Raw genomic sequence first — 10,356 nt, forward strand, 5'->3', positions numbered from 1 at the left:
TTCCACATCGACACCATGACAGAAATGAATCACAAACAATCTTTGAATAAAGCTTTATTGATCGTGACGATGATGATTGAAGACGAGTTTCATTGCCTCTGAGGGAAACGTGTGAATATAGCTTAAGATCAAAGCACAGATTTAATGCTAGACGTCTGAGGCGTGTAAGACAAACCCAATAGCCAATCAGAACCAGCCTGAGTGCGCTCAGCTGGGGGATTATTAATATTCAGATTTGCAGAGTTACACCGACCGCCCACGAGGAAGACCATCTGCACCTCCTGCTCTGATGATTTCACCTCCTCTCAGGGGTGCTCGCTGAAGTGTTGAACAAACACCGGCAGGTCTGCACATGCTCAGTAGAAGCTGAGGCTCATAATCAGATACTGTTTTACTTTGGGGGTGGGCCTAATGTTCAGAGAGAAAATGTGTTTTGTAAATAAAGTCATGAGTTAAACAGGAACACGCTGCTCTCTGGGCTGCTGGACACATACGTGACCCACAGAACGTACAGCGGGACGGTCTGAGCATGTTCACACTCGTCTCTCTGGGTCTACCTTCCTGCTGTCGTCCTCTCGTCCAATCAGGGGCTCTGCTGCTGCTGGGGTCATCGTGTGTGTGTTTCACAGAGGGGTCAGAGGTCACAGGGGTGGGGCTGTTCTTGTTACCACCACAGGTCGTCGCCCCCGCTGCTTCTTGTGCTCGCCCTTTCCCGTCCGTGCAGCCTCATCATCTCCAGCACGCTCCGGGCATAGGCGTCCCTCAGGTTCACGCCCGGCCCCGCCTCCCCCACCGAGCCGCGGGCCAGTCGCTTCAGCATCTCGCCGTGTCGTATCGCTGCCTCCTTCATCTTCAGGGTGAAGTAGCAGGCGGAGAAGCGGTCGTTGATGATGGCGATGGGAAGCGCCAAGATTAGGATCCCAGACAGGATGCAGAGAAAGGCGAGCACCTTTCCCACCGCCGTGTCAGGCCGCACGTCCCCGTAGCCCACCGTGGTCATAGACGTGGTCGCCCACCACCAGGCGGTGGGAACGCTGGTGAAGGTGGTGGCAGGAAGGTCGTGCTCCAGGGCGAAGACCACAGTCGCAAAAATGGAGATGCCCACACCGAGGAAGAGGAGCAGAAGGCCGACCTCCTCGTAGCACTGCGCGATGGTCATACCGAGAGACTTCAATCCTGGAAGGAAGAGAGACGGACGGAGGTCACAGACGGTGTTTACACACCTCTCACTATTATTAATCCTGTCTTTGTCACGACTTCCTCCCTCTAACCCAACAGCTCCCTCCCTGAGCCTGGTTCTGCTGCACGTTTCTTCCTGTTCAAAACGAGTTTTGCCTTCCCACTGTCGCCAAAGTCTGATTGTTGGGTTTTCTCTGTATTATTGCAGGGCCTACCTCATAATATAAAGCACCTCAAGGCAAGTTGTTACGATTTGGTGTCACATTATATAAATATATCTATATTTAACTGATAAACATACAGACAAAGGCTAGTTTCAGTCCTCGCTGCCGCCATGTTGGATTTGGTTCAGGAGCCGTAGGGTGGAAGGGTTAGGGTTATCAGAGGACAGCAATTCAGTGACGGTTTTCACTTTATGTCGGTGAGAATAAAAATCTTCCTTTGCTGTTCAATAAACACCTCTGACAGGATGTGACATCATCCTGATACACACACACTTTAAAGCTTAAAGAGAAAAAGAAACCGCGACTCAAACAGGTGTTTCTGCAGCAGCACCAAAACGCCGTGAAGCAGCCATGTTTCCGAGTACTTTACGTCCCTTCGTTTATTTTCCTGTCCTCATCTCTCAGACTCTGAGGACTGAAGCTGAGAACAACGAACGGCTGAAAGAAAAAGTGATGCTACACAGTAACACAGTGTTCGCCGGCGTTCACGCCACGGTGACTCATCAGGTGTGCTCCCCTCCTTTTGGAAGGAGAAAACGAGCTGCTGACTTTCAGGAGGACCCGAGGAGCTCGTCCGGAGCTTTCTGAGGGTTTGGATCCTCTGCTGAGAGGAAGGTTTGAGGAGCCAATGAAAAAGCTTTTTGGAACGTTTATTTCACGCTGTCAGGGTTTGGAGTTTAATTTGGTGTTTCCTCTCTTAGTGACGTTTTTGTGGGTTTTTGGATTCCCAAGTTTTAATCCTGGTGATATTGTTGGATCTTCAGTCCTGATCTTTAGTTCCCTCAGTGGTTCCCTATCATGTTTAGGTCATGAGAAAGGCCTCTTCAGGACTCCATCTGGCGGTGTGATGCGCACCGTGAGCGTGTTTGTGCAGACCGTTAATCACCCTCAGCTGTTATACGTGCAGATTACACTTGTAACCTATTTTTCTCTCAGTTTTAGGTCCCGACTTCAGTCTTTGCCTTTTCTCTGTATTATTTATTTCAATAGTTTAAGATGATTAAAGTTTCTCTCTCTGCCTCCCTGTTTCCTTTTATTATTCATGAGTCCAGGGATGATCATCCTTTCCCAAATCACTCAGATCAAAGCGCTCGTACGTCAGCCTGACACACACGAGCTGACGTAATCACACTTCCTCCCTCATTCGCCAGGATGAGAATCTATATATATTTTGGTCTTTGTTGTCCTCGGAGAACCTCCCGGCTGTAATCTCACAGCAGCGGCTTCGCTCTGACATGATTTCCATTTCTTCTTCTCTCCCGGATATTTGCATCATGTCTTAAATCCCGTCAAATCCCGACATGCAGCGCTCTAATAAAACTGCCATTTCAGTCCTCGGAGGAACAAAGAGTCTGATCTCACACCTACTTTTACAGGAACTGATTTCACACTGCTGCCCTCTGTACATCCTCCTTCACTACATCCATGAACCTCCTCCTGCCTGCAGCTCCATCTTCATCCTCCACCCTCCCTCCTCTGCACATGCTCAGAACATCTCAGCCTCTCTGACTCTGAGCCGTCCCTCATATCCATCCTGCTCACTGAACACCTGAACACGTTCAGCTCGGCTCCACCCATCACAGCAGGTCTCACCTCCGTCCTTAGACCTTCCCTTTTCACTGCTATCCTTCCGTCACTCTCGCCTCCACCCACTCCACCCTGCCTGCACTCTCCTTGTCACCTCTCTGTAGACGGTTGAGCCCAGGTATTTAAACTCATCCTCTGCTCCATGTTCACTTGTCGACCTGCCTCTCTCCCATTCGCACACATGGATCGTTTCATCTTCTACGACTTTCATTCCTCTTCTCTCCAGGCTCACCGCCACCTGTGCAGAGCAGACCTCCACCTGCTCTAAGCTCTCACTGCAGATCACAGAGACTCCTGCCTGACCTCATCTGCAAACAGGAAGGGGCTCAGAGCAGATCCCAGGTGTACTCCCCACCTCCACCTTCATCCCAGCTGTCACTCATACGCACCCTCACCACTGTCTCACAAACAGTGCAAATAAAGGCTTTCAGGTGCTGATGTGATATTTTGTGTTGAAACCTAAAGATAACTAGTGCTGCTGCGATGCACGTGCAGAGCAGGAAAGCCTTTAAAGTAACTCGTTAATAATTATCATTGACCGGCTGGAATACATCCAACACATTTCATTTCTCCTTTGCTAAGATGAGTTTAAAGAAAAGGCGGAGCAGCTGAAATTGTCATAAGAGTCAGTGAGACTGATCCTTTCTTAGAATATTTGAATTTGATTGGAAAGGTGTGTATTTTTGCTTGTTTACTCTCAGAAGATGATGACGATGCTGAAGATGTTGCCTAAAACTCAATTTCTCGAACAGGAGGAAGAGCTGAGTTCCCGCTGTGAGCAGTTGAATTCAGTTCAGTTCAGTTTTATTTACACAGCACCAAATCACAACAACAGTCGCCTCAAGGTGCTTTATATTGTCAGGTAGATCCTACAATAATACATACAGAGAAAAGCCCAACAATCATATGACCCCCTATGAGCAGCACTTTGGCGACAGTGGGAAGGAAAAACTCCCTTTTAACAGGAAGAAACCTCCGGCAGAACCAGGCTCAGGGAGGGGCGGGGCCATCTGCTGTGATTGGTTGGGGTGAAAGAAGGAAGACAGGATAAAGACATGCTGTGGAAGAGAGACAGAGATTAAAAACAAGGATGAGGAGTTTTTACCTGTCGAGTGCCGGCCCAGCTTCAGCATGCGGAGTGACCTCAGGAGGCGCAGCACCTGCACCACACGGCCCATGTTCTCCAGCTCGGTGGATCCTCCGTGGAGGTTCTCCACCACCAGAGTTACGTAGAACGGGAGGATGGCAAGCAGATCGATGACGTTGGGAATGCTCCGACTGAATCGGCACTTGTCCCTGACGCAGAGGAACCGAAGCGCCAGCTCGATCGTGAACCACACGACACACACGTATTCCAGGGCGTCGAAGAGCAGTGGAGCGCCGATGCCGAGGCCACCCGCTCCAAAGTCCTCACCCAAGTCCAGCGAGATGAGCACCATGTTGATGACCGACAACACCACGAAGAACATCGAGAGTGAGCCGAAGGTCCGAGCAGCACGCGATGACTCTGGTTTCTCTAGGACATCCCAGAGGCGGCGGCGAGCGGCCGGGCAGGCGGCGCCCGCAAAGTCCTCGTCCCCGTCGTCGGCATCGAGCTCCCGCTGTACCTCGAGGCTCTCCTTCTGCTCCTTGCGGCGGTAGTAGCGCTCACGGCAGCAGGGGTTGATGCGGAGCTCGTCGATGCCCCAGTACTCGATCTCCTGCAGGAAGGAGATCTCACACAGCTCCTCCATGACGTGCAGGTGACCCGTCCGGTAGTAGTTCATCACGTACCTGTGGACAAACACAAAGACACAGGTAAGCTCAGTCTGCACGACTCTGACTGAAGAACCAGTCCAAACAAACATCCAGAGTCTGGATCAGAGCAGTTCAGGGTGACAGTCCAAAACAGAGACCTGCCATTCTTCAGTGCTGTTACCCTGCATCCTCTCTAAAGTCCAGCAGGGGGCGACTCCTCTGAAGCCTGATTGGACAGAAGTCTACGAGGAGGTGAGCCCCCTGCTTGGCCGATCTCTGGGCTCAGTGACGTCCGTCCTGATGGGTTGAAAGAGCCTTGCTGTCCTTCCTCTGAGAATAACCAAAGTCCTCTAATTTTCACTTGTTCATGATGACAAAATAAAATTTATAAGGTGAACACGGCCGTCGCCATGTCTCTTATGTTAGTGAAATCTCACCATATTGGCATCTTGAGCGAATAGTGGATTAGACTGAAAAACAGGACAGAGTCATGTGGTAGCGACCGCTTCCTGCTGTGACTCTAATGGGACTTCCTGTTTACTTCAGTCAGACTGAGAGCAGAAACCCATCAGGACGGAGGGACTGAGCTCAGAGATCAGCTGAGCAGGAGGAACACCTGTCCAATCAGAGGAGTAGCCCCATGCTGGATATCACAGTATATGTTCATAAACCTTCAAATTTTGGGGGTTTAAATCAGACGTCTTGAAACAAGAAGAAGAATAGATAGAAATAAACTTTATTTTCACGTGTTCGGAGCCCGTCACCGTCTGAGCGCGCCCAATCGAGTCACGATGCTATATTACTGCAGAAAACTGACCTGACTGAGCATGCTCACTCTTCTCTTCTTCACCCTTACTAATCTGTACTGCGGTCACCTGAACATAGTTCGCCAGGTGTGAAGTGAAGCTTCCTCTGACCAATGGCAAAGATAAAAAGGAAGAAATGCAATCAAATTTTAAATCAGATGTCATAAAAATATAAAAACAGACAACAACACCTAAAAATCTGTCTGTGTGTTGATTGGTGTTGTCATGGTAATTTGAAATCCCGGCCACATGATGAAAACAAAAACACTGAACTGAAACCGACTCTGGAAACTAAAAAAATCCCCCAAATAATTGATTTAAATAAAAACTAATAAAAAAATAGAAACCTATAACATCTGCAGCTCTGAATAATCTTACAACATTTAGTTTTTATTTTTACGAGTCATCAACGCCGTGTCTACAGCAGCTACAGGCAGGCCAGCACAAGCACATTAACTTTAATGCTTTAAACTCGTTGCCTCAGCCAGGAGAAAAAGCGCCACCTACTGGAAGGCCTGGGAGTTCCTGTCAAAGAAGAACTCGTTCTCCAGGAAGTCGGCATCGTCGCAGAGCTCCAGCGCCGAATCTCGGCTGCAGCAGACCAGTTTCCCCAGACGGGTCTCCGGATAGGACGCCAGCAGATCCTGCGACAGCACGTAGCGACTCCCGCCCACGTTGACAATAAAGAAGTTGAGCGGGTCTCTGACGCAGGACACCATCGGCTCGCTGAAGAAAACGCTCGACTCCAAAGAGACCAGGGAGGCGGTGTCGCTACACACCTCCGACCCCAGACCCGCCATCGAACTGGAGAAGAGGCTCATGATGGAGGAGAAGCTGGAGGAGCACAGGGGTGAGAAGACAGAGTACAGCTTTGGCCAACAGGGGGCACACTGACATGCATACAGGGGCCTGGTTGTTGTTTACGTTTAAATTCTTAACAACACGTGCCGATTGGTGGAATCAGCTCCTGTCAGGAAGCATTGACGTGTTTATAAATAGAAACTGCTAAATAAACATGAGCGACTTTAATCCTGCTGCTGGAGTATCGAGACAGTATGTGATTGTTAAAGAAAACAGCGAGTCAGTCCCCAAAAACCTTTCTCTGTATTTCCCCCGTAAACACCTGATTACTCTTTGGTTACTAAGAACAGAGAGCAGGAGCTGGAAGAAAGGAAACAGTAAAGATGCTAAGAATGAGCTCAACGCCTCACTGACAGTCAAAAAGTCATGCCACGAAACACTGCTGATGTTCCAGTGTGGCCGTCTCACACAGCAACACCTGTCTCAGGTGATGTGGTGGGAGCTTTTTTTAGAAGCAGGTGAGAAACGGGCAGACCCGCACAGGTGCAGCTTTACCTGTAGTCTGACAAACTGAGGCTGTGCAGCTTTTACGCTCTCAGCACAGAGCGACTTATTTTCCTGTGCTCAGACAACAGTTCACACCTCCAGTACAGTTAGAGCAGGGACCTCTGAGCCTCATAAAGCTCTGAACAACCAAACCTGCAGGATTTCAGGTACATCTTCTGCTCCAGGATATGACCCCTCCCTGGGAGCCTTGGCGAGCACGTGTGCGACAGGAGATGCTGATGCTTGAGGCCAAACTGCCACATGGTATGAAAAATGAGTAAATAAACAGATGTTCCTACAGATGTGCACTCCAGTTAACAGACTGTTCCTGTGCAGTGCGGTGTATGGGACACAGATGTGCTGTTATCAAAACGTTACAGAGCAAAGACGGTTCTACAAGGTCCCACACTGAAGTTCATTTAAATCAGAGGCGTGTACTTTGGTGTACTGCAGTATTACAGCAGTGGGACCTGTCCCCCTTACAGACTGCACACTCAGACCAGTCAGACCAGTGTGACTCTGAGCAGACAACTAGTCTGCGCATGTATCTTTAAAGCCGACTGATCACATTTGAGGAAAGTCAAACTGATGCTTCATGAAGAAGATAATACCAACAGTAAAATAAAGCTTCCTGTTTCTGGGCAGAATCACGTTTCTTTCACCTTCAACGTGTCAATTTTATCACATTTTAAAGTTTTTTTTTAAATATATTTTTAGAGTTTGGGAGGAACTCAGAGCTCGGCGTGAAGCGCGGATTTAAATTGCAAAAAAACATTGTGTTGCAGGAAAAGGTCACAGCTGGAGGAAACGATGTGACACGACGCCTTTATGTCGCTTTGACAGCTGCAGGACAGCTTCACTGCTCTGTATCTTTTACCTTTTTACAGGAAGATGCCGATGATGATGATGATGATCAAACCAGCAGCAGAATATGAAATATGTCCCTCCGGGACTCGAGGAGAACACAGACACACCTCAGTTTATTCCACCACCCCCCCAGGTTAAAGTGACAGTTTGGGTCTTTTATTAAAAGCTTAAAATCTTAATTTAAGCAAAGACTCGATGACTCCATTTGGGGAGAGTCTCTGCATCAGCTGCAGATTACAGACATGTCCTAAAACACATGCACAGAAATGACAGGTCATAGTTTCCAGACCACCTGAGAGCTGCTTCAGTGAACACGCTTCAGCTTACGGACTCACCTGCTCTAAATCAAGAGGCGATAGCTCCACGTCCTCACATGCTGACAGCAGAGATAAAGTCCAGCTGGTGTCAGAGACGAGCACAGACGAGGAGGTGTTCAGAGAGGAGGTCTGTAGCAGGAGGACCTGGCGCTCCCTCCAGCTCTCTGCTCTCTCTGATTCGCGGTGTGCTTTTAAAAGTGAGGCTGTAGGTATGGAGGCTGCTTAGTGACACACTGCAGTATGAAGTGGCAAACAGGCAGCACCCTGAGAGCAGCAGTGCAGACGTGTGAGCGTGCATGAAAATGAATAAAGCAAGCAGTGATGTTCTAGTGATGACATCTTCAGCATCAGCTGCTGTCGGTGGCGCTGGCGGTGGTGCTGTCCGTGAAGCTGGCGGTGAAGCTGGCAGTGGCGCTGTCGGTGAAGCTAGCGGTAACGCTAGGTGGTGCTGTCAGTGAAGCTGGCGGTGGTGCCGGCAGGGACGCTGGCCCTGCAGTATCGATACAAAATCAGCGTTTGGAGCCAACATTTACATAAAGTTTTATTTCTTAATTATTCTCGGTGTGCTTCACAGTCTCTGACACCAAGAGTCTTCCATCAGTAACAAATCTGCCTGTGGTGTAATCTGATTACTTCATTCCCTGCAGGCAGAATTCATGTTTTTGACAGCTTAGCTTTGAATTCTGATTGGACAGTTTACTCTGCCCACTACGTGGGGTGAACAGGAGAAGGCGGAGCAGCAGCCACGCTGTTCCCGCCCACATCGATGAAGACAAACATCCAAAGTGATAATAATGAGAACGAGCTGGTGTGCAGCCGTGCATGGCATTAATCGCCCTCCATACGGGACGCCCCTCTCTCTGAGATGCTGCTGCTGTTGCTAGGCAACAGTGCAACTGAGCCCGAGAATAAAAATGTGCTCCACTTTTGTGAGCCTCACAGACACTGCTGCCACAGCGCCGCCATGTGTCCGGCCTGGAAATTACCTGCATAGCAGTTTCAAAAGTGTTAAATGTGTTGGTGTTAGTACTTTAATTTGACTCACAGTAGAGTCACAGTCTTTAAATGTAAGTCTGAGGTGTAAAATAATAGTAGTTAAAATCGAGTGTTTATATATCAAATCTGGTGGCGTTACAATGGAAACATGAACTCTTGACCTCTGAACTCCTAAAGGGGCTATGACACTAATAGAGTAAATTCACAGACTCTGCCCCCGGCACCAAAGTGAAGCCGTTTCAGAACATTTAGCTCTAGAGATTTTTGATTTGTCTGCCATGCTTGGTAAGTCATCTTTTACTTGTGTGACTTTTTTGAGTTGAGACAAAGCGGTGTGAAAGGCATTAGCCTCGCTGATCCCTGAAATCTGTTGTTTGCAGGCAAATACTATAGCCTTGGAAAACAGCTTGTATATGAAAATTCAGTCAAGTTTTTGGCTAACTCAAATACACCTAAAACAATGTTTATATTGTTGGCATAATGATGCTTCTTGAAGCCTGAAAACCACAAAAACTGATGTAGCAAACAGCAGAAGCGCTGACTCTGGGTCGACATTTAGATCCCTGCAGAGGTTTGTGCACACGGTTTGGGTAAAAATTAGACCGTTTTAAATTTAGTTCGGCATTAACTGTTGTCTGTGTTCTTCAGTTGTTTGCACTGACCAGCTCACCTATGTCAGACCCTTTAATAAACAATATTCCAATGAAAGTGAGAACATGTACATTGTTCCATATTGTTACATTTTAGAAAATGTTTTGAAATTGTCGTGCACCGTTCAAAATAAATGTTTTTCAAAAAACATAGACTCTTTTTAATACATGTTTATTTCCAAAGGAATTTCAAAAATTTCAACAGCAAAATTCACACTTTTTAGAATTAATTAAGACCTGTGCCCACTGAAGGCCACCAGGGATTCGCAGATTTAAGTGGACTTGGATCAGAGGCTAATTTTTCCCACAGAGATCATAACAACAACTCTGTGACCAGACCTCGTCCTTTGGTCTAACTCCCAAAAACTTGCGTACGTCATTGAACTGACGGTACCATGGGAGGAAGCAATTGAGGAAGCGTTTGAGCGTAAGAAGCTGCGCTATGCCAACATGGCAGCTGAGGCAGAGGTCAGAGGCTGGAAGATCAAGATGCGCCTGGTGTAAGTGGGGTGCAGGGGCTTTGTTGTCAGTCCAACAGCAAAGCTGCTTAGAGAGATTGGGATCAGAGGACAGGCACAACGGCAGGCTATAAGAGAACTAGCTAACACTGCTGAGAGGACCAGTCACTGGCTATGGCTAAAAAGGA

General features: G+C 48.1%; 1 protein-coding gene across 1 annotated transcript; it reads right to left on the reverse strand.

The window, feature by feature from the left end:
* Positions 1-65: 65 nt before the first annotated feature.
* kcnv1 (potassium voltage-gated channel modifier subfamily V member 1) lies at positions 66-9,821 on the reverse strand. The gene is made up of 3 exons (XM_031748623.2): positions 6,041-9,821; positions 4,096-4,763; positions 66-1,176 (listed from the first exon to the last, which is right to left on the reverse strand). Exons 1-3 carry the CDS (start codon positions 6,352-6,354, stop codon positions 665-667), a joined length of 1,494 nt encoding a protein of 497 aa, XP_031604483.1. The 5' UTR covers positions 6,355-9,821; the 3' UTR covers positions 66-664.
* Between the last annotated feature and the right edge of the window lie 535 nt (positions 9,822-10,356).

Source organism: Oreochromis aureus, linkage group 11 (genome assembly GCF_013358895.1).
Source record: "Oreochromis aureus strain Israel breed Guangdong linkage group 11, ZZ_aureus, whole genome shotgun sequence".
Lineage (NCBI taxonomy): Eukaryota > Metazoa > Chordata > Actinopteri > Cichliformes > Cichlidae > Oreochromis > Oreochromis aureus.